The following is a 25,101-nucleotide window of genomic DNA, read 5'->3' on the forward strand; positions in this document are numbered from 1 at the left end:
CCAGTCCTGATGCTAGTCCCTGCCATTCACGTGGGAAATGTGAATTGAGTTCTTAGCTCCTGAGGGGTGAACCAGGGGAAAGGATATTTCTCTGTCTCTTGGATAAATATTTTTTAAAACATTGAAGAGATTGAAACATTTCCTGTATATACTAATGTTTTATTTTTATGTTCTCCTTCGAAGTTTTATTGTGGCTAAAAAAAAAATACATAAAATTTACTGTCTTAATCATTTGTTAAGTGTACAATTCAGTAGTAAAGTGGAGTATACTCACACTGTTATGCAACCAGACTATGAAATTTTTCATTTGTAGAACTGAAACTTGGCTCAATAAACCCAGTGCCCGGCATCTGGCACTTAACTTTCTAGATTCCTCATAGACGTAGAATCTTGCACTGTCTTTTAAAATTTTATTTTTATGTATCTAAAAGGCACAGAGAGTGAGGTAGATAGATTTTCCACCTAGTGGTTCATTTCCCCAATTGGCTGCAGCATCAAGGGCTGAGCCAGGCTCAAGCCAGGACTTGGAACTTTGTTGGATCCCATGTGGTGGCAGGGATGCAGGTACTTGGAGCAATCAATGGCTCCTTCCCAGGCACATAAGAAGAAATCTGGATAGAAAGCAGAGGTGAAGGTGAGACTGTATCCTAGGTACTCTGAAGCGGGGTGCAGGTATCCCAAGCAGTGGCTTTACCTATTGTACCATGTTCACCAGTATTAATGTCTGTACCATTGGCTTGTCTGACTATGCATAATGTGCTTAAGGCCACCCATGTTGTAGCATACTTAAGAATTTCCTTTGGGCCTGAAATGCTGGCTCAGTGATTAAATCCTCAATTTACAAGTGTTGGGATCCCATATGAATGCTGGTTCCCACCCAGCTCTATCCTTGTGGCCTGGGAAAGCAGTAGCGGACGGCCCAAAGGCTTGGAATTCTGCACCCACATGGGAGACCCAGAAGTTGTTCTTGGCTCCTGGGTTCTAATTGGCTCAGCTCTGGCTGATCAGACCACTTGGGGAGTGAACCAGCAGATGGGAGACCTTTCTCTCTGTAAATCTGCCTTTCCAATAAAAATAAAAATTTTTAAAGGAATTTCCTTTCCCCCTCAATATTTGTTTATTTATTTATTTGAAATCCAGAGTTGGAGGAAGATGTATGTGTCTGTATGTGTGTATGAGAGAGAGAGTACACAATCCATATTTTCCCATGTGCTGGTTTACTTCCCAAATGGCTGCAACAGCCAGGTCTGGGCCATGACAAAGCAGGAACCTGGATTGGAAGTGGAGCTGATAGGATTTGATATGAGAGTTTAACCTTTGTACCCCAACACTGGCCCTTGAGAATTTCCTTCCTTTTAAAGGCCGAGTCAAGTGTAATTGTGCACATATAATGCGTTGCATTTATTTCCCTGTCAGTTGATGCTTAGATTATTTGTGCCTCTTGGTTATTGTGAATAATATGAACATGTAATATGCAGGTAAATCTTGAAGATAATGTTTTGGGTTCTTTTGGTTAGATACTCAGATGTGGAATTGCTGGATCATGCACTACTCCTATTTTAACTTTAAATAGGATAATAATTCTATGCATAATGTTTTGAGAGGAGGCATTATTCTGTTTCCCATGGTAGTGGCAGCAGCATCACACAAGGATTTTGTTTCTCTACCTCCCTGCCAATGTTTGTTCCAGATTTTTTGAAAGTAGACATCCTAATAGGCATGATGGATGTCTCAGTTTCATTTTCATTTACTTAATGGTTAGTGCTACTGAGCATCTTTTCATTTGGCATTTCGCCACTTATGTTTCTTCACTAAACAAATATCCACTCAAATTATTTGCTTTTTAGTGTAGATAATGTTTTCTTGTTGAGTTTCAAGTGTTCTTTGTATATTCCATGTACTGATCGCTTTTCAGATACATGACTTAAAATCTTTTCTCCAGTTCTCTAGATTGACTTTTCACTGTGTTGATTGCATTTTTATAGAGGTCTTAATTTTGATATAATTCCATTTATCTGTTTTTGCTTTTATTGCCTATACTTTTGGTGCCTTGTAAGATACATTCCCAAATCCACCATCATGAAGCTTTTCCCTGTTTTCTGCTAGGAGTTTTATAGTTTTAGCTCTTAAACGCTTAACTATTTGATCTATTTTGAGTAAATTTTGGTATGTATGATAACACGGAGGTTCTTCCTCCTTTTGCATATGGATCTTAATGATCCCAGCAGAATTTGTTGACTAGATTGCCCTTTCTGCATTGTGATGTTTGAGCATTTTTCTTGAAGATGTTTGACCACAAGTACAAAGGTTTATTTCTACTCTTTTTCTGTTTCGTTGGTCTATATATCTTTCTCTGTGTTTGTACTATGAATTTCATTTCCTCATGAAATTTTAATCAATAAAAAGAATATTCACAGTTATTTTTTATTGTAATATTCCATCGAACAATTTATGGATAATTTTGCTCCACGTTTTTATTTGTGTTTAATTTTTTTTAGTGACCAGTCCTATGTGATTAGCTTTGTGGTTCCTAATCAGAAGAAGTTGACACTTTTGGCACAACAGAAAGGGATTGAAGGAACTTGGGTTGATATCTGCAATGACCCTACCATGGAAGCTGAAATACTGAAAGAAATTCGAGAGGCTGCAAATGCCAGTAAGTAAAAAATTGTTCATTTGTTGAAGTCCCAAAAAGTTATCTAAAGGTACCTTGTGCATTAGGCTCTCCAAGTATTTGTTTTCATAATAGAATACAAGGCTTAATAAACCTACCTCATATGTGGGGGTGGGGGATACTCACATGTATAAGTTACTTTGTGAAAAAAACCTTAAATGTCATATAACAGAATAACTCATCTGATGTGTGTGTGAGAGGGAGAGAGATGTTACAGCAATGCTGCCAGTGCTCCTCTGAAATGTGTTTGGAATAGTCCATCTTTGTTGTATTTGCTGTGGGTCACATTAATATCTGCAAAGTAGAAACTGAAAATGCTTCAGTCAATAGCGTTCTAACTATAACTATGCTTTGTACATGTCTTTTTGCTCTGTGGATGGATGGTCTCAGATGATGCATTGGCAACAGAATGGAGAATATCTGTGTGTTGTGTGCCAGGAATTGCATTAGGCACTAGGAAAACAGAAGGTAACATAAAACACAGTGCTGGCTTTCAAGGAGCTCACTGTTCTTTAAGGGGACATGGAAGAGAGGCAGCGACCTTCATAGCAAGAGCAAGATGAACAGAGAATTGTGGTATTATGATACCTATCCTTACCCCCAGAGCAAAGGGTGTGTGGCTTAAGGACAGTTTTCTCATAGAGATGCCACTTAAATCCATTCCTTTTAAAAAAAATTATTTTATTTTTATTGGAAAGGCGGATATACAGAGAGGAGAGACAGAGAGGGAGATCTTCCATCCCATGATTCACTCCCCAGGTGGCCACAACGGCTGGAGCTGAGCCACTCTGAAGCCAGGAGCCTCTTCCGGGTCTCCGATGCGAGTGCAGGGTTCAAAAGCTTTGGGCTGTCCTTGGCTGTTTTCCCGGGCCACAGGCAGGGAGCTGGATGGGAAGTGGGGCTGCTGGGGTTAGAACCAGCGCCCATATGGGATCCCGGGCATGCAAGGCGAGGACCTTAACCACTTGCGCCATCGCGCTGGGCCCCAATCCATCCTTTTTTATAAGAAAGATATATTTATTTTATTTGAATGTCAGAGTTATAGAGTGGGGGAGAGACAGAGATCTTCCATCTGCTGATTCATTCCCCAGATGGCTGCAATGGCCAGAGGTGGACTGCTCCAAAGGTAGGAATCAGGAGCTTCTTGTGAGTTTACCACATGGGTGCAGGGGTGCAAGGATTTGGGCCATCCTCTGCTGCTTCCCAGACCATTATCAGGGAACTGGATCAGCAATGAAGCAGGCAAAGGTAGACTTGGTTCCTGTATAGGATGACAGTGCTGCAGGTTAATGACTAGCCTGCAAGCCACTGTGCCAGCCCCTTAATTTCATTCTTATAAGTTGGGTAGAAGTTAATTAGGGAAGGCATTCAAGGACATGGAGTGGTAGGAACAGAATGTGAAGAAAGTGATGTGGTCAGGGAACAGTGAAGACTGACATTACCATGAAATGTGCAGTACCAGATGAGGTTGCTGAGATAAGCAGAATGAAGTCACATAGAACCTTCTATACCAAATTCAAACAGTTGGACTTAATCCTACTGTAGGCAGTGAGGCAGTTTTGTCAGATTTTACCAAGGGACAGATATGGTCAGCTTGTATTTTCAGATTGATGAATTCACTCCAGAGTCCATGCTGAAGATGCATTTGAAGGGGACCAGCCTGAGGTGGGAGGCCGGTTAGTGAAGGGTCTGCTAGATGTCTGGATGAGAGCTGAGAGTGCTGAAGATATGTACAGGAAACGTTTAGGAAACCAATTTGTTGAGCTTTGAAGATAAATCAACTTATGTTGGTTAAGAAAAAGAAGTTCAGGATGGCCCCTACATTTGTAGCTCAAATGAAAAGGTAGATCTCACTAGTGATTGAGCTAGAGAATACAGCAGAACTGGTTTCTGTGAGAAGTACACACTAAGGTCAATTTCATCTGGCAGGTGTGTGTGTGTCTCACTCTTTCCCCATGTCTGTCTCTCTTCTCTGCACCTCTTCCCCTCTTTGCCACCCCTGTAAATCTGCCATTCAAATAAATAAAGTCATGGGAGAAGCCTAGATTGTCCTCACAGATTTGGGGATAATAGAAGCCAGGAAGATCTGGGCTGACTTCGGGGAAAAAATAGTGTGAAGTGAGAGAAGGAGGCTATGGATAGGTCAGCAGACAATAGCAGTACTTAGGTAATAGATGCAGGGGCTATATGGAAGGCACGATGGACAAAATGCAGGAAAACAAAATGGGATAAGGCACTGCTGAGTTTGTGTAGAGGGAATCAGCATCAGTTTTAAATTAGCCAAGAAATCTGACAGAACTTACTAGAACATTAACTGGGGGCTGGTACAATGGCTCAGTTGGCTAATCTTCCCCCTGAGATCCCATATGGGTGCTGGTTCATGTCCTGGCTGTTCCACTTCCCATCCAGCTCCCTGTTTATAGCCTGGAAAAGCAGAGGATGGTCCAGGGTCTTGGGACCCTGCACTCACATGGGAGACCCACAGGAGGCTCCTGACTCCTGGCTTTGGATCAGCTCAGTACCAGCCATTGTGGCCTTTCAAGAGTGAACCAATGGATGGAAGATCTTTCTCTGTCTTTCCTTTTCACTGTAAATCTGACATTCAAACAAAAATAAGTGAATCTTACTTGCTTTATGATCATGCCAGCCCCAATGTTCTCTACTTTTCTTTTTCTAAAAAAACAAAAAAAGATTAGATTGTTGTGTCTTGTCTTTTTTATTTTCAGACTCTGTCTATGGACTTCTCACTGGAGAGGGAACTTTCTTATTTCCAACCCCAACCATATACACACTTCATTTCCCAAGATATAGTAAATATTGCGTTTCATGTTGACATTTTCATAGCCATGAAAATTACTCACATCTGAGCTACAGTGTGTTTATGGGTTGTATTTCCCTTCTTGAGTAATGTTTTGTTTTAAATTGACCTCTAAAGTTGAATTACTTAATTTTCTGGGATCTATTATTAGTTCTCTGTCTAATGTTTAATACAGTTGTAAAAACCTTCTCCTTTACAGGGAGATGTCTATCCGTCGAGAAGGTTTTTATTTTTTATTTTTTTTCCCCTTTGGAGCCCTTCATCCTTAGGCTGAGATTTATCACATTGGCTCTCCTGGGTTCCCCTTTCTTACCCTGGGAATTTCCTGTGCCTCTCTTCTGAGTTGGAACCTGTTCTTGAATCTCCTGTCTGTCCGTTTCCTGGTTTGCTTGCCCATTTGAGTAGATCACATGCTCCAGCAGCTTCCTGAGAAAGATTTTCAGGAGGTAACCTTCTGAGAGTGTGTTTGTGTGACTGAATGTCTTTTATCCTTACCGCTGAGTCCTAGCTTGGTGTATTTTATAATTCTACACTGTAAATTGATTTTTTTCACATTTGTATTAACATCAGGAGTACATATTCACGTATTTCATAGCTCTGAGACGAGAGCCATACTTTCTCCTTCTCCTCTATCACCATTCTTTCCTCCTTTCTTTTTCTACAAAGAAGCAAGACACTTCACTGTCTTGGTTCCATTGTCGGCCTTCAGTGTTGCTGGCTGAGAAGTGCACTGCCACCCCAATTCCTATTCCTTTGTGTGCAAACTCTTTGCTCTCTCTGAGCTTTCAGTCATGCCGTTGATTTTTGGCAGATAATACACAATGATGTGCCTTAGTGTGGGTGGGTCTTCTCTCATCTGTCACATGTACCCATATACTTGGTGTGTATCTTTTTAACATGGAGACTTCTGTCCTCCAGTTCTGAGAAATGATTGACTAACCTTTTCTTCCATAGTTACACTGAATCTCAGCTTTGTGTGGATGCTCCTTGGGACCACTTTGATGTTGCTGTTTAACTACTTGCTTTCATTCTTTATTTTCTTGTTTTTTAGTAGTTCCTCAACTTTATTTTCTCTTCTTCTGTCTATGGAATTTTCACTTTCCACCATTAGAATATTATGTTTCAAGAACTCCTTCCCATCCTCTCAGTGTTCCCTGTGATAACACCCTGCTTCCCAGTGAATCCAGTGGCAACGCTGTCTCTTACTCCCAAGAGGATGTTCCAGGGGTGCCAGGGGAGCCTTTTGTGTAGTAGTCCTCTCCTGGGATTGGCTCAGTTTCTTCCAAGTCCCGCCCAAGGCTTACTTCGGTCCTAGTCTCTCAGTGTCTGCTAATCCTTGTCTGTATAATCATAAGAACAAGATACTAAGAAATCAGAAACCTCACTGAGCTTCCTGGAAGAGTGACTCCAATGTTAGTGTCTTTTTTGCTTGGATTGCTTCATCTTTTCAGAGAAGACTTCCAATCCCTTGCCTGGGTGATATGGAAAAGAGGTTGAAGGGAATGGCAGTGTGTGGATCTTAGCCTTACCAAATCCATTACTTATACCCTTTCCCCCGTGATGCCTAGTGTCCTTGAGTCAAGAGTCTAGTTCCGTTTTTGAAAAAGGAAACCTGCCTCTGAGCTGGCATTGGAAGTGCAACACAGAGTAAGGAAGAATCATTTTTTGCACAGCAGGCTGGGACCCAGCCCTACTGTCTTCAGCCCATTCTGGACATCGGTTTTAAAGTTTGTTTTTTTTTTTCCAAATTGTTCCCTCATCTTTCAATATACTGTCTCCTCTCCCACCCGTCAAAAAGGAAAAAAAAAAAAAAAACTCCACACATCTAGTGGTTTATATTTCTATCAGCGGGCATATCTTTCCCTAACTGGACTGTTATTATTTATTTCTGTTTTTTTTTAAGATTTATTTATTTGATAGAATTACATAGAGAGAAAGAGACAGTAAGAGGTAGGGGGAAAGACAGATTTTCCATGTGCTTGTTCATTTCCCAAATGGCCCAATGATCAGGACTGGACCTTGCCAAGCCCAGGAGCCATCCTGTCTCCCATGTGGCTATGGGAGCCAAAGCACTAGGCACACCAGCAGGGAGTGGAATGGGAAGTGCGATAGCCAGGACTCAAGATATCACCCACAGCGGCTCATCTGCACCACAGTGCTGACTCCCATTTACATTTCGTTTTTAAAAATAGCTATGTATGTTCCATTTTATATTAAAAATTTAATTTAGTGCTTGCGTTATAGTGCAAAGCCATGTCATGCAATTCTGATATTCCTTATCAGAATACCAGTTTGAATCCTGGCTGCTGTGTTGCCAATTTGGTTTCTTGCTAATGCACTTGGGAAAGCAGCTGAAGATGACTCAAGAACTTGTGTACCTGGAATCTAAGTGAGAGACCTAGATGGGGTTCCAGGCTTCTGGCTTCAACCCAGAGAGGCCTTGGCTGTTAGGCCGTTTAAAGGTGGCACATGAAGTATCTCTCAGTCTCTGCTGGTCTGTGTCAATCACCTTTCACACAAATTGCTTTAAAAGTCTTTACATTAGGGCCCGGCATGGTAGCCTAATGGCTAAAGTCCTCGCCTTAAATGTGCTGGGATCCCATGTGGGCACCGGTTCTAGTCCTGGCAGTCCCACTTGCCGTGCAGCTGCCTGCTTGTGGCCTGGGAAAGCAGTCGAGGATGGCCCAAAGCCTTGGGACCCTGCACCCGCGTGGGAGACCCAGAATAAGCTGTTGGCTCCTGGTTTCAGATCAGCACAGCTCTGGCCCTTGTGGCTGCTTTGGGGAGTGAATCAACAGACAGAAGATCTTCCTCTCTGTCTCTCCTCCTCTCTGTATATCTAACTTTCCAATAAAAAAAAATAAATATTTTTTAAAATCTTTATATTAAAATAGTAACAAAATGGGGCCCGGTGGCGTGGCCTAGCGGCTAAAGTCCCGCCTTGCACGCCCGGGATCCTGTATGGGCGCTGGTTCTAGTCCCGGCAGCTCCACTTCCCATCCAGCTCCCTGCTTGTGGCCTGGGAAAGCAGTTGAGGACGACCCAAAGCCTTGGGACCCTGCACCCGTGTGGGATACCCGGAGGAAGTTCCTGGATCCTGGCTCTGGATCGGCATAGCATTGGCGGTTGCGCTCACTTGGGGAGTGAATCATCGGACGGAAGATTTTCCTCTCTGTCTCTCTTCTTCTCTATGTATCTGACTTTCCAATAAATAAATAAATCTTTAAAAAAATTAAAATAAAATATAATAGTAACAAAAGCAAAACTGATTTATAGTAATAGTTTTCTAATTATGATCTAACTTTTCCTGAAAAAAAAAAAAGCTCTGTGCACTGTAAAGTTTTAAGTAATTATTAAATAATTGCCTGTTAACACCTTCAGATTGAATTTTAGTTATAAAGGCACTGAGGCTTAATGATTTTTCTTTAAGATGTTTATATTATAGTGTCATTGAATATAATTCCCTTTAGATATTTTCAAATTATTTAATTTACTTATTTGAAAAGCAGAGATGGAGAGACAAAAGTTTCCATCCACTGAATCACTCCCCAAATGGCTGCAGTAGTCAGGGTGGGCCAGGCTGAAGCCAAAAGCCTGGGACTCTGTACAGGTCTCCCCTGCGGGTGTCAGGGCTCCAAGCACTTGAGTCATCTTTTACTGTCTTGCCAGGCCCATTAGCAGGAAACTGAATTGGAAGCATACCACCACTGTGATGTGGGATGCTGGCATTGTAAGTGGCAGCTCAACCCAAGCTGCCATGCTGGTTCCTGACAGCCTTTCATATGAATGTCACCAGGCTCGAAGAATGTCTTTTGAACCAAATTTTATTTTGTTTCTTTTAAATACAGTATTTTAAGAAGTTTTTCCACCCATGGGCTAGCCACTGGAGGTGCATTGCAGTTGCTGTCAGTCACTCTGAAGTAAAATATAAAATGTTACTTAAATATTTCTCATTGCACATTTAACTCTATGTAAGAAGCAATGCAGAAAGTCAAGCTTGATCACAATCATGGGGAGGTAAATAATAAAATCTTTGGACTTGGGCCCCTAATTTTCGTATGCTTGGAGTGAGCATATAATTGAACAATTTCTGATTTGGATAATGAATGCCGATTATAAGCTAAATATATAAATCATGCATACATTTACAAAAGGCTTATAGTGTCTTGCCAATGTTTTACTTTGAATTACCATTTCAGAGATGTGCAAAAAGTGTAAAATAGTCTTGATTGTATTAAGCAGTTCTGTCTGAAATTCTGTGTCTTCCATAACAAGCATCTTTGTGTTTTCATTATATTCATGAAGTATCGTAAGAATTAAAAGGGGGGTTGGCAATGTGGCACAGTGAAATAAATAAACCGCTACCTGAAACACCAGCATCCCACATTAGAGCACTGGTTTGAGTCCTGGTTGCTCTACTTCTTTTTTTTTTTAAAGATACATGTTTATTATTTTTTTATTGGAAAGGCGGATATACAGAGAGGAGAGACAGAGAGGAAGATCTTCCGTCCGATAATTCACTCCCCAAGTGAGCGCAACGGTCGATGCTATGCCGATCCGAAGCCAGGAGCCTCTTCCGGGTCTCCCACGCGGGTGCAGGGTCCCAAAGCCTTGGGCCGTCCTCGACTGCTTTCCCAGGCCACAGGCAGGGAGCTGGAAGGGAAGCGGGGCTGCCGGGATAGAACCATATGGGATCCTGGGCATGCAAGGCAAGGACCTTAACCACTGCGCCACCGCGCCAGGCCCGGTTGCTCTACTTCTAATCTAGCTCTCAATGTGCCTGAAAGAGCAGTGAAGGCACCTGAAGTGGGTCCGTGAAACCCGTGTGGGAGATCCAGATGGAGTCCAGGGCTGCTGCCTCTGCCTTGCTCAGCCCTGGCTGTTGTGGGCAATTGGGTAGTAAACTGGAACATGGGAGGTATCTCTCTGTGTCTCTGTCCATCCAGTTCTCCCTACCCCCACTCCCATCACTCTGCATTTAAAATAAACTAAAAAATAAATCTTGTGGGGCTGAGGGGAAGAGGAGGAGGAGAATGCAAACTAGTTAATTTGGGGTGATTTGAGCAACTGTTAGTGACTATACAAATTGATGTTTGCTGCCACCTGCAGGTCACACTTCATATCATCTAAGTCAATGCAGATAAAAATACCATGTTTTTTTAAATGGGTAAAATTGTCCTTTTAATCTTTCTCACTTGTTAGCGCTTGCTTTATTCTGTTTATAGGAAAATGTAACTATCCCTGATTCTTTTCAGCTTGTGGTGCCAGTTAGTGTTTAGGAACTCAAACAAAACCTGTTATCCGCCACCCCCCCTCCCTTTTTTGCTTTAAATATAGCTAATGAAGATTTAAATGATTATACATAGGAACTTTCATAAATTAACTTGAGAATAACTGCTGAAAATTGTGCTTTCCATGTCCCAATTATGTCTGTGTTTCTAGAACAGAATATTTGTAAGTAGTAAAAGTAAAAAGAAATAACAGGGCTACATCTATAGTTGAGATTTTGTTTGCTGGCGGTTCAGAAGGCACTGCAGGAGCTAGCAGGCTGGTGTCAAGTAGCCTGAACTATAATGTAAGAAGAGACTAGACATGGTTCATTCATATTGGAAAGTTTTGTGCTCATTTATCATGGGATCAGGCAAGGAAGCTGTTTCTGAGTAATATCTGAAAGGTTTACACACCCAATTTTATATTCTCCAATTTTAATGAGAGACCCACCAATTCAACCAAGGTTTCCTAAAATTTAGACTAGCAGTGGAACAGGAACATCCAGGATGCTTGCTGCTGAAACCAAATTATTCCTAAAGGTTTCTTGGCTGTTCATTGATAATTTTAAAAATTTGTAGGTATTTGTGTCTTTGTAATGACTTTCAAATTTCATACAAAAAAGCTCCTCTGTAGATTAATACTACTAATAATGGAACTTCCAAATTTAAGGATAGTCTTGTCTTAATACCAAGTAACATGACATAAACTAATTTATGAAATTTAAAATTATCGGCTGGCTACTTACCTGCTTATATTTCTTTGATCATGTATTGTGTTATCTGTTTCAAATATCATGTGCATTGTACCACTTCTTAAACCATTTCAAGATGTGGTTTTGGGTTCACAGTCACATGAGGATTGAAGTTCATGAGGAATATTTGCGTAGGGACTTAATCTTGTGCAGAATGAACTAGTGTTCTTGTACATGTGTATGTATGGGAATGAAACAAAGAAAGAACTGCTTCCCTGGAGCTCACATTCTAGCAGGTGAGGCAAGAATGTGTTAGGTAGTGCTGAACACTTTCAACAGAGCAGTGTAAGAGGGAATAAGAAAGACAAAGGGGCTGTTTTCTTAGGAGGTCCCCTGCAAGGGGGTGGCTTTTAAATGGCTACCTGGATGAAGTAAGGAAGTGATTTCTGCGACTACTCCTGCCTTAGGAAGTCTTTTGTAGGCAGAGGGAGCAACGGCAGCAGAACACCTCTGAAGGGGAAGCATGTGAACCTGTGTGTGTGTGTGTGTGTGTGTGTGTGTGTGTGTGTGTGTGTGTGCATATTTATATGAATGAAAACTACATAAGCTAAAACTGACTGAACCAACTTATACTTTGAGAAATCTAAAGTGGAATGATGAGGCAATGGTATCATTAATAAAGTAGCATATGATTGAGTAAGCTTGCCTCAACCTCATTATGTGTGCCAATTCAGCAAAATTTGTGTTTTACTAATAGCTTTTCTCTCCCCCTCCCTTACTCTCCACCCTCTTTCCCCATGTCCTCCCCTTTCCGCCTCCTTCTCTTCCTTTCAGTGAAATTGGAACGATTTGAAATTCCAATCAAAGTGCGTTTAAGCCCAGAGCCCTGGACCCCTGAAACTGGTTTGGTAACTGATGCTTTCAAACTGAAAAGGAAGGAACTGAAGAACCATTACCTCAAAGACATTGAGCGAATGTATGGGGGCAAATAAACAGTTAATCTCCTGCTCACAGTTGGCCAGATAGTGGCTTGATGGTTTTTCAGTTCTGTCATTTTAAGCCTTTGTCCACCCATTAGAATGTCATGTATGCCATTCTACAGACATAATCATAGAAGAAAAAACCAAAACTGATTAAAAATAGTTGTTGAGTCTACTTTATAACTTAGTTTTGCATAGTTCTAGTGAAGCTGAAATTGAGAAGTTATTCCCTTTAGTCGTGTAATTAATTTTAGAGCAAAAATTTTGTTTTTAAAATGTAGCCTAAAACATACTTGTTTTTAAAAATACTCAGTGCTGAACAAAACAAATTGGAGTTGGAGTAGAATATAGTTTGGACACACTTACAACTTCCAAAATCTATTGTCTTCCTAGTTCAGGAGAATTTTAAATATTAAGCATGACAAAAATATATGTTAACACTACTCAAAGCAGAAATGCTATACAGGGCTTTCAAATACTCATACAACCATTTATCTTGAAGGGGAAACTCAATCGTAATCTATACAGCACCAAATAATACCTTAGGAGGTATTATTTTAAGATTGTAATTGTTGCATAGACTAGCCATAGAATCACTGTCATGTTGTGAATAATTACAGTGCCTACAGTAAGAATAAAACAATATACATACCAAAAATATCCAGTCATGTATTTGAAGGAAAATGGAATTTTTTTTTTGAAACCTTGCGGTTAAAAAAAAATCAGTAGCTGTAATTATCTGAATGACTTAAAAAAGAAAAGTACACTTTGTAAAATTCTGAAAATTTCCTTTGTGTGGTGATTCAGCACGAGAGGCGGAGACCAAGGGGAAAATGCTAGCGATTTAGGAGGAAGCATTTCCTCTGGTAGTTAAGATTGGTGGAACTATGAATCTTGGGACCTATGACCCTTGCGCAGTTGAATCTGGTGAAGATTTAGGCTCTCAATTTGTTGTTGATAACAGGGATTCATTTTCAAATGTACTTGTGTTATATTTGTAATTTATGGTTTCTTTGCTCTCGCTGATTTGATTCTTAATCAGTAGCTGGCATTTCAGAAAGACTTTCATTTCGCTTTAATTTTGGGAAAGCGGGTTCTAAAGAATGACTTCCCCAAAGTTTTGCTGAAACCTACGGGTGATTAATTAGCTTGTGGATGACTTTGGGGAAGATTAAGGGAAGAAAACACTGTTACCACTGTTTTTGTTATTGTTCTTTGTGAAGAATTTTAGAAACTGGAAATGCTAGATTGGGGAGAAGGGCAGAATTACTTGAGAAGGAACTAATATTTGCAGTAACTTGGAGTGTGGGTTTCTTTTAGAATTTTTCTTTTAAAATCTGGGGTTATGGATAACTGATCTTCACACTCCAGTCATAGTTACTGTTAAAGCAAAACTTCTTGATACTGTTATTCTTTGCACTTTTTCTTAATCATTTTATATATAAGCATATGTGTGTGTGCGTGTGTGTATCTTCCCCCACACACGTATGTTGCTTTCATTGCTTTGTACAGATGTGGGCCACCACTGCAACAAAATAAAAAAAAATTTTCTTTCTCTAAGCTATTTATAAAGAAAATATTTAAATATTATGTATATGGTGGTAATAAGGAAAAAAATCTGGTATTATAAACGAGAATGAAGGTTTTTGTAGAAATTTCTTTCTGTTCAGTGTTCTGCAAAGCAAAATTCCAGGCAAATTTTCCCCAAAGTTATATATGAACATTCTTATTCTTCCAACTTGCCTTTGAAGAGTGGTAGACCACGATTGTCAAGTAGACTACTGTTCAGCTTCTACTGTTCCTGGCCCACTGTTTATCTTTTATGGATAATTTTCTTAGACTTTTCCAATATGTGACTTTTGCCCCCACTGAGAATGGTGATTTTTAAGTGTGTGAGTGCTTGCATTCGCTCTTATCTTGGATATTGGCGACCCCTTCTGCCCCCATCTCCCGGAAGCTGGAACACTGCCAACTAACCTGCTGTATAGGTCCTTTAGAAACATGGAATTAACACTTAAGGTTGGGTGCTGCTAATTCTTGTGAAAATCCAAATCTTGTTAAGGGACCAGGGAGATGCCACTACCCCCTTATTTTTTCATCTAAAAATATACGTGTTTGTGTAAAGCTAAGTCTTTCCATATTCATAGTGACTTTTTAAGTATTGGAGCCTAAAGGTTTTGATGTCACATTTTTATACCTGTTTCAATTGTTCGCAGTTATTATACATCAGCCATAAAAATTGTACTTGAAAATTTTACTACAAGTATGTACATTTGTAAGTCACATATGTGGCTTTTGTTTTAATGACATGAAAGAATCCTGCCTCCTTGATATTTGTACTCATTCTTTTTTTTCTACAAAAATTGTATGTTTTTTTAAAGAGTGGATATACAAACGATTCTGAAGGTCAGAAGTTAAGAACAGTAACGTTTCTTTAATTATAGAGACTGATTTGTAATCCTAGCCTATATTTTCCTGATAGCATACAACAAATGTTTCTAAGGTAACAAGAAGAGAACAGGTTAAACACTGTGTGGTGTTTGGATTTGGAGACAAATATTCTCATTTTTAAATGTAGTTACAAATTCAAATGTATTCATATTTGTACTTTCTGTTAAAATGCACGATTGTAGGACTGTTATTTAGATTTTGTGTTTATTCTTGATGAAAAGCTTTATTTGTTCTCGTTTTTAAGTTTGCACTTGAATCTTAATAAATCCACCCATGTTATCAAGCCAATTTGTGCTTAGTCATGTGTCTAGGTTAAATCTACAAGTGTGAAGATTATTAACCAAACTTTTAGACATTAAACTTCGAGAGTATTAATCTCTAGACTTACAGAATTACACTGAGCAGATATATTAGCTTTCTTGTTATTTTAAATAAAATACCCAAGAGGAACTTACTGGAAAGGAAAAAAAATTGGTGGTTCTTGGTTGGGCAACAACACTGTTAGCTGGGTGTTTGGTGGAGGCTGGCAGCAGTGGAACCTGTGTGGACGAGTGATCACACAGTGAGCCAGAAGGCAGAGACACAGGGAGTATGCTCTTAGACTCTCTGTGACCTACCCTCCCAAGGCCATCAGGACTCAGTCACAGCCCCCAGCAACCAGACTTAATCCAATCCCCTAAAGGCCCTGTTGTGGTTGGATCAAGTTTCTGTCCTGACCCATCCACCATCAGCATTAATCCATTAAATGATGATGTGTTAAATTTCAAAGTTGGGGGGGATGGTCTTTTTAATAATTTACTTACTTTTTTGAAAGGTAGATTTTATGGAGAGAAAGACTGATAGATCTTCCTTCTGCTGATTCACTCCCCAAATGGCCACAACAGCCAATCTGAACCCAGGAGCCAGGAGTTTCCTCTGGGTTTCCTATGTGGGTTCAGGGTTGTAAGGGCCTGTGCCATCTTTCACTGCCTTCCCAGACCATAAGCAGAGAGCTGGATCGAAAGTGGAGCAGCTGGAACATGAAGCAGTGCCCAAATGGTATGCAGGCACTTGCGGGTGGAAGACTTGCCGCACATGCCACAGCACTGGCCAGAGGGGCTGAATTTCTTATTTCCATATACAGCAGCTCAATTCTAGAAAAATTATAAGCCACAGTTTGAAAGCACAGGTTTTACAGGTTTTACATTGTGACATAGCTGGTTAATCTGCCTTTTGTGACGCAGACATACAATGTGGGCACCTCCTCAGTCCCAGCAGCTCCCACTTCTCATCCAGCTCCTTGATGGTGCACCTGGGAAAGCAGCTGAAGATGGCCCAAGTTTTGGGACCCTGTAGCCATGTGGGAGATCTGGATGAAGCTCCTGACTCCTGGCTCCAGGCTTCAGCCTGGCTGTTGCACACATTTGGGAAAAGAACAGATAGATGGAAAACTTCTGTCTCTCCTTCTGTCTGCAACTCAGCCTTTTGAATAAAAATCTTAAAAGGCAGAGGTTTCAAGTGAGCCATTCTGTGCAGTCTGTGGAAGACAGAAATCCTCCCCCGCCCCGTCCCCCGTCCCTGCCTTTCCCATTTGTTCTTCCTCTGAGACCAGTAACATTCAGTTCTTAGTTGAGTGTCTTGCTACTTACTTACCCAGATTAGATATATTGGGAGATCATGAAGTTTTTGCATTGTAGTAAGTTATTTACATCTGAAAACTATGGATAATTTTCCTTTGAACCCTTTGTAAGCTAATAATTATCTTTCTTCCCTTTGCTTGCTTTTCCATGTACTGATCACTATTTCAACCTCCCCCCCAGACTTTCCACTAATTGTGTAAATATCCTCACAAGACTTCTAGATCACAAGAATCCCAGTATTCCTGTGGCAGTCTACCAGAACCTTCCAACCTGCTCGAGGCCAGATCATGCACTTTTCCCCATGGTTATCATGGGACTTCCTTTAGCTTTTGTATGTATTGTACCTCTTCCTCACTGAATCCCTTGTCTACTTACTTGGATCGTTACCTCTTTTTAAATGGAGCACATCCTGCTGTAAAGGCAAGGTTGAGATTTTCTGGGTGTCCGATTGAAAATTTCCTCTCTCTGTCGAAAATGTCATTCCACTGGTATCAAGCAACCTACTTTATCTCCCCAGCAGAAACCTTCTATTCTATTTCACTTCTGTGTTCACAGATAGATCAAGCACTTCTTCCCTTGCCCTGATTCTTCATCCCCATCCACCTGGGAATTACGGTAGGAAGCAAAAACAGTGTCCATGACTCATCTTTTCTCAGTAGCCAGTGGGCCCTTTCCTGCTCATAAAATCTTCTTACTAGTTTCCCTCTTTAGGATCAAGCAACAAGTGTCAACAGAGGAGAGTATGGTGTTTTCAGGTTAGCAAGAAAGGAAACACCTAGTTAACTGTTGGATCCCCTCTCCTCTGCATAGGCTTGCTTGCTTTTTTGATTTTATTTTATTGTTTTACTTTGGCAGGCTAGCTAGCTATTTCTTTTGACACCAAAAGACTGAGGGATCATGAGAAGATGAGGGATACCCACAGAATATTTCTTGGGAGGTGCTCCTAAGAGTATGAAGAATCAAAAATAAGCTCTAATGGGGAAAAGGACTCTTGGGAGTGGTAAACTTTTTTTTTTCTGGCTTGTGAATATAACATCAATCAAAAACCAAGAGGCTCCTATGAACACAGGAAAGGGGAAACTAAGAAGCAGTTAAAATCCATTCACCCATTTTTCTCTCGAATGACTTTTTGGAGCAGAAATCTATAAACAGTTATTTGGAAGTCAGATATTATTCTGCCCAGCTCTTTGCTAGCCCGTGGAGTTAATAAGAAGCTCAGAGTCATATATACGTATGCATATGATACAGATTGATACAGATTACCAGCATAGGTTTTCTGTATAGCCAAGAGCTTTTTTTTTTTTTTTTTAAGGATTTATTTTATTGGAAAGGCAGATACACAGAAGGAGATTCAGAATGATCTTCCATCCGCAGACTCTCCCCAGGTGGTTGCAAAGGCCAGAGCTGAGCCAATCCGAAGCCAGAGTCTCTTCCAGGTCTCCCACGCAGGCGTGCAGGATCCCAGGGCTTTGGCCCATCCTCGCAGGAGCTAGAAGGGAAGTGGAGCAGTCAGGACGCAAACCAGCACACACATGGGATCCTGGTGCTTGCAAAGTGAGGACTTCAGCCACTAGGATACCGCGCCAGGCTCCCAACAGCTTTTAGACGGCTTTCTCACTTAAGCTGTATTTTCAACATTTCTTAGCATAGAGCACGCCAGTCACCTCATTCAATTTGGGATGGTGAACAGCCTTTATCAACCAATGTGGGAAATTAATAATGTGGTTCTCCTGGAGTGGGTGAAGGGCAGGGTCAGAGAAACCAAGAAAACTTAGGCTGCCTGGCTCCCAGCTTCACCCCTTCTGTAGATCTGAACTTTATTACCAGCAAGAAGCCCAGCTGTGGGAGACTATGCATCTCTTAAGGAAATCTAGTGAAGGAAAGGGTGCGGAGTCTTCTGTTTCATTTCAGCAGGAGTCCGGTTTTTCTGGGCTCATTTTGCTTGTCATATTTCCCTTTTGCTTGTAATGTAACCGGTAGTTCTCTGGATTCCATCTTCTAGCACGGTGGGGTTCTCTTGGCTGGGCTTTGGTTTGCTCAGAGCACCACTTGAGTACTGGCCTGGAGCTTCAAGGATTCAGAATTCTGTCTTGACGAGGCAGGATGAACAAATTTATTAACTTGGGCTGTTAGCTTTAGTCTCACTTAAAATGTTGGTACATTCTCTCTTAAAACTTCTTTTACCATAAGAGATGATAAAAACGTAAGTAGTGGAAATATTAATTTCTTTCAGTTGATCAATTACCCAATGTTTGCATGAATCAAAAATCACACTGTACTTTGTAAACATGTACAAGTATTATGTATAAGTTGGAATTTTTAAAAAGTTCTTAGAGATAAGTCAGGCTCTTGATATTCTCAGCTAGGAAAGCATTTTCTGCTTTCTGATCATGTAAATTCTGATATGGTGTTAGGCAGGCAGCTAGTTCGGGTTCACAACTCTCTTGCCTAGGCAATCCTTCCTGCCCACTGTGAGTCAAATGACGCTTATCTATCATTACCTGGGACAAGAGGGGGGTGGGACTGCATAACCACTTCCCTTTCAGGTCTCCTTAAAGCCAGGCTGAGGAGGGACTCACTCTGGCTCTTGGCCTCTCTGAGTACCCACTGGCTCTCTTGCTTGCCACAGATGGACTCTGAGGATGGAAGGTAGCAGTTCCTCTCTCTTACCCTTTCCCTTCTTAGCCCACTCTCCCTGAACATGGCCAATGTGTGCCTGTATTCCTCACCTTCTAAATAAACCTTATCACTTAAAAAAAAAAAGATTGATGTTTTATCGAAAAGGAACATTTATAGAAAGAAGGAGAGATAGAAGGATCTTCCATCCACTGTTTCACACCCCAAGTGGCTACAATGACCAGAGCTTGACCAATCCAAAGCCAGGAGCCAGAAGTCTCTTCTGGGTCTCCAACATGGTTTCAGGGTCCCAAGATGTTGGGCTGTCCTCAACTGCTTTCCCAGGCCACAAGCAGGGAGCTGGATGGGAAGCAGGGCCACTGGGATTAGAATTGGAGGCCATATGGGATTCCAGCGTGTGAAAGGCAAAGACTTTAGCCACTAGGCTGCTGTGCCGGGCCCCTTACCACTTTCTTAAGCTGTGCTCAAAACGCCTTTTTTTAAAAATAAATATATTTTTATTTATTTTCTTTTATTATTGGAAGGTTAGATATACAGAGAGCAGGAGAGACAGAGAAGAAGATCTTCCATCCATTGATTTCACTCCCCAAGCATTGCAATGGCCAGAACCACGCCACTCTGAAGCCAGGAACCCAGAGCCTCTTCTGGGGCTTCCATGTTGGTGCAGGGTCCCAAGGCTTTGGGCTGTCCTCTACTACTTTCCCAGGCCTCAAGCAGGGAGCCAGGGTGGGAAGTGGATGCTGCCGGGATTAGAAGCAGCTCCTATATGGGATCCCAGCGCATGTAAGGCAAGGACTTTAGCCACTAGGCTACTGTGCTGGGCCCCAAAACACTTTTTAAAGTAAGAGTCAAGAACCTAGGAAATAAATATTTGGCCCAAACCTAGACCACAACAATATCAGTAATGTTAGATTTCTTTTAAGACTTGATAATTCCGAAGTGCTTCTGAGTTCTTTGAATGATTATAGCTAGATGCTATGGCAAGACAGAACATGGTGTTGTGCTCTCAGCATGTGCTAATAGAACATAAGGGGGAAGTTCAGAAGGGGAATGTAAGCTAGACTCTATGTATGCAAGGTTTTAGAAAAGAGAGAGGAGTGCCTGGTGTGTTAGCCTAGTGGTTAATAGCCTTACCTTGAATGTGCCAGGATCCCATATGGGCGCCAGTTCTAATCCCAGCAGCCCCACTTCCCATCCAGCTCCCTGCTTGTGGCTTGGGAAAGCAGCCAAGGACGGCCCAAAGCCTTGGGACCCTGCACCTGCATGGGACACCTAGAAGAATCTCCTGGCTCCCAGCTTCAGATTGTCTCAGCTCTGGCCATTGCGGCCGCTTGGGGAGTGAACCATTGGACAAAAGATCTTCCTCTCTGTCTCTCCTCCTCCTTTCTGTGTATCTGCCTTTCCAATCAAAATAAATACATCTTTAAAAAAAAGAAAAAGAGAAGAGAGAGGAACTGGGCCTCAGTTGGCTGGGAGGGCTTCCAGACCGAGCTTCACACTGAAGAGGCATGACTGTCCCCACAACCCCAGCGGGTTGGGAGCAGCAGCATCACCCCTGTGTCCCATCAGTCTCTAAAGACAGGCGGAAAGCAACAGGAACTTTCTGAATTACAACTTCATGTTCTGGACCTGAGATTTCCTAAAGACTGCACATGCACCCAAGATATTTATGCCCTCTGCCCGTGGGCCCACCGGAGCTCCCTGTTCTTATCCCTTTGTCTCAGGGAATCACTGTATGCCATCTCTGTGTTCCATAAAGTGTATACAATCAGATGGCTGTTGGATTCCTTTTTTCTTGGAGAGCGTAAGCTCATGAACTCAGTTCCTGTTTCCTTGCCTGTGGCCTCACACACACTGCTTACCAGCTCTGTAATGGTACACATCATTTTGGTGTCATTCACTTGCATCTCCAGTGCCAGCCACTGTTCCCGGCAAATTGTATGTGCTCAGAAAATCTTGACTGAATGAATGAGGAAATGTAGATCATTTAAGGATGAGTAGGAGTTGGATTACTGGAAAGGGTTAAGGGTGTTGGATGGGAGGTGAACAATATGAGCAGTAACATATGGTGACAGTATGTGCCAGGCACAATTTTTAGAGCAGCTGTGGGTCCCAGAACTGCTCATGTTTTGAGGCAATGGGAAATGATCAGGTCCCATCATGCCTATTGAACATGATACTGCTTGAACAAGGAACCACTAAAGCATTACTGCCCAAGAACAAAGTCAAAATTGAAACAGATGGTAGTTGACACAACTGGCTTTCATTTTTTTTTTAGTGTCTAATTTCAAGCTCTGTCCACACATCGTGGGAACAATTTCTCACACGGTCTGAGGTCTTATTCCAGTCATTCCTAAATAATCCCTTACAATTTTTCAACTTGGAAGAAGTGCTATGTAAACTCATGGCACTCCCGAAGCAAAGGATGCACGCACAAAATAACCTCACCCATACACTCAGCTTTGGGAAGGGCAGTGCATGTGAGCTTTATATTAGCGAACTAGTCTGACCAGATGTCTGGTGAGCCAACACACTTGAGGAGGATTTGCAACAAGCTCTTTATTTCCTAGCATGCAGGTTCTTTTCCCCCATCCTAACTCCCACCCTGTTCCTCACCGGTTAAGTACCTACAGGGTTGCAGTCTTTCTGGCATTTGTTTTAGCTGATTTGACCAACAACATGCTGTTTGCCTAAGAACTTTCAGGTGCGTGTTACCTACAGATTTACTTTGAAAATGAGCCAGATTGCTTTTTTCCACAGTGTTATGCCATCTCTCATGATACGGGGTTTGAAGGGCAAGTGAACTCTGTTACCTTTCTCCCCGGTGTTAGAGGCATCGCTTCTCACATACAGGAAGGACTGGCTATTTTCTACTCAGTTTCATCTAGGTTGTCACATATTCAGGAAGAGCTCTTCTTGAGCTGAGATGGAGGTAAATAGCTCTGCTCTGATTCTCATATCACCATATGCTTCTGGTTCATCCTAAAATGACACTCACAGGCGATACAGTTAACATTTTCAAGGGGGCTGGCAAGTAGCACCGTGAGTTAAGCTGTAGAAAGTTTTCATATCAAAGCAGCAGTCCAAGACCTGTGGCTGCTCCATGTCCAGTCCAGCTCCCTGAAAATGCACCTTAGAAGGCAGCAGAAAATGGGCCAAGTCAGATGGAGTTCCTGGTTCCTGACTTCAGCCTAACTAAGCTGATGGAAAAATTTGGACAGTAAACCAGCAGATAGAAGATTCTCTCTCTCTCTCTCTCACACACACACACACACACAAACTTTGCTTTTCAAATAATATAAATGAATATCTTAACAAATGTTCTAGGTACTATGCTAGATACTTTTCAAACATTATCTTTTTAAAATATATTTTTATTTTGAATTTTGAATTATGTGGTACAGTTTCATATAGATTAGGATTCCTCCCAAACTCCCACCCCCAACAGATTTTTCCTATTTTACTACAATGGTGCAGTCCTTCATAACGAATCATAATGCCATCAGTTTCTTATTTAAGTGTGTCCTGACATTGTTGGTACAGACGATGTCAGACAGTCCAGCATCCCATTGTCTACACATTTCCAACAGTTTCTGGGGAGTCTTTCTTTCCTCTGGAAGCAGGGATGCATGTTCCATTATACCCCCACAACTGTATATGATAGACCCCAGTACTCCATCACTATACATTTCCATAATTGAGAAGCCATGAAACAAGGTCAATAACTGGTATGAGTTAGAACAGCCAAAGCAACAACAACATCATGAAAAAAAAAAAATAACACACCACTGAGTAACCAACACATGCGTGGCAAAAAGGAAACACAAAAGTCTCTTGGGAAAATTATGCCACAGTGTAATCCATGAGCCAGTGATGGATTCGACAAGAGAAAAGAAATTATTTGGAATAAGCAAAACCAAAATAAAAAAACAACAAAACACATGGGATACAGCCAAACAAACAAACGATCAAAAAACGGTATGGATTGGACTATTGCGGTTACACTTTCCATGCTGGTTTCCTTATATAAGAGAGGACATATGGCATTTGTTCTTTTGTGATTGACTCATTTCACTGAGCATAATGGCCTCTAGTTGGGACCACCTGGTTGTAAATGGCATAATTTCATTCTTAATGGCTGAATAATATTCCATGGAGTAGACGTACCACAGTTTCATTAACCACTCTTCTTTGGATGCACATCTAGATTGTTTCCAAGTCTTTGCTATTGTAGATTGTGCTGCTGCAAATATAGGATTACAGATCCCCTTCTCATATGCAGATTTCACTTCTATTTATATTCCTAGGAGCGGGATAGCTGGGTCATATGGCAGGTTTATTTGCAATTCTCCAAGCACTCTCCATACTGATTTCCACAGTGGTTGTACTATCCTACACTCCCACCAGCAGTGAAGGAGGGTGCCTTTCTGCCCACATCCACGCCAGCAGGTGTTGTTAGTTGAGTTCTGAATGTATGCCAACCGACATGGTTTTCATTTGTATCTCTCTGATGGCTAGGAAGCCTGAGCATCTTTTCATGTCTGTTAGCCATTTGAATCTATTCTTTTGAAAAAAAAAAAAGTCTGTTCATTTTCTTTGTCCATTTTGTTACAGGTTTGTGTGTGTGTGTGTTTTTTGTGGTTTTTTTGTTGTTGTTGTGTTTGTTCCTGTCCCTGGGTTTCTAAGGCTCTTCATAAATCCTGGATTAGTCCCCTATCACTTGTGCAGTGTGCAAAAATTTTCTCCCATCCTGTTGGTTGCTTCTTCACTTTGCTAATTGTACAAATATTATCTTAATCAATTCTTTCCACATAATCCTACAAAAAGCACTTTGATTAGCATCTCTATTTTGCAGAATAGGAAACTAGAGACCAGAGAGTTTGAGAGAATCTGCTGTTAGGTGACCAAGTCAGCCTTGTAACATGGGTTTGTATAATACTAGGGCTTCTGCTTTAGGATTGGCTATTTATCTCTGTTTTTTTTTTAAAGATTTATTTCATTTATTTGAAAAAGAGGGAGCGAAGGAGAGAGAGACAGAAAGAGGGAGAGAGGAGAATCAGAAAGACCAAGAGAATCTTCCAGGTTCCCCATGTGGGTGTAGGGACGCAAGCACTGTGGCCATCTTCCAGTGCTCTGTCAGGCACATTAGTAGGGAGCTGGATCAGAAGCAGAGCATGCAGGACATGCGCCGATGCTCATGGTGGCATCACAATTGGCAGCTTAGCCCTTTGTCACAATGCCAGCCTCGATGATTTATTTTGGAATATGCCTTTTGGGCCTGGCGCAGTAGCCTACTGACAAAGTCCTCGTCTTACAAACACTAGGATCCCATATGGGTACCAGTTTGTATCCCAGCTGCTCCACTTCCCATCCAACTTCCTGCTTCTGACCTGAGAAAGCAGTTGAGGATGGCCGAAAGTCTTGGGACCCTGCACCCATGTGGGAGACCCAGAAGAAACTCCTGACTCCTGACTTCAGATTACCTCATCTCCAGCCATTGCGGCCACCTGCAGCCACTTGGGGAATGAACCAGCAGATGGAAGATCTTCTGTCTATCCTTTCTGTAAATCTGACTTTCCAGTATAAATAAATAAATAAATAAATAAATAAATAATAGTCTTTAAAAAGATATGCCTTTGTCACACCTTGTTGTAGTGGTCTGCATACCGTTTGCTGCCACCTGCTCCCATCAGAATGTTAGTTCAATCACACCTGGAGCCCAGTCCTTACAGGAACCAAGTGTCATTTGGATGCCTAGTGCTTAAGGCAGGGCATGACAATGGACCAGAAAGGTTTTTTTCTTTCTTTCTTTTTTTTTTTTTTTTTAAGATTTTTAAAATTTGTATTGGCAAGTCAGATCAGTTTTTGTTGTGTTTTTTTTTTCACTTTTTTAAAATTTTGATGTTCTTTACATACTTGATTAGGGCTCAAAGGTCAAGGGCTACAGGAAAGTGGGTAAG

The 25,101-nt window shown here is 41.4% G+C and overlaps 1 protein-coding gene across 6 annotated transcripts in view; it reads left to right on the top strand.

Moving 5' to 3' along the window:
- The window catches only part of ACSL4 (acyl-CoA synthetase long chain family member 4), an 81,186-nt gene extending 66,018 nt beyond the window's left edge, over positions 1 to 15,168 (top strand). For all 6 annotated transcript variants that reach the window (XM_040999956.1, XM_040999954.1, XM_040999957.1 and 3 more), the window contains 2 exons: positions 2,499 to 2,656; positions 12,289 to 15,168. In XM_040999956.1, coding sequence (XP_040855890.1) covers positions 2,499 to 2,656; positions 12,289 to 12,446 — 316 coding nt within the window. In that variant the 3' untranslated portion in view covers positions 12,447 to 15,168. The remainder of the gene's footprint in view (positions 1 to 2,498; positions 2,657 to 12,288) is intronic.
- Positions 15,169 to 25,101: the final 9,933 nt, after the last annotated feature.

The sequence above is a fragment of the Ochotona curzoniae genome, unplaced genomic scaffold, assembly GCF_017591425.1.
Source record: "Ochotona curzoniae isolate NIBS_2020 unplaced genomic scaffold, NIBS_Ocur_1.0 scaffold_1852, whole genome shotgun sequence".
Classification (NCBI taxonomy): domain Eukaryota; kingdom Metazoa; phylum Chordata; class Mammalia; order Lagomorpha; family Ochotonidae; genus Ochotona; species Ochotona curzoniae.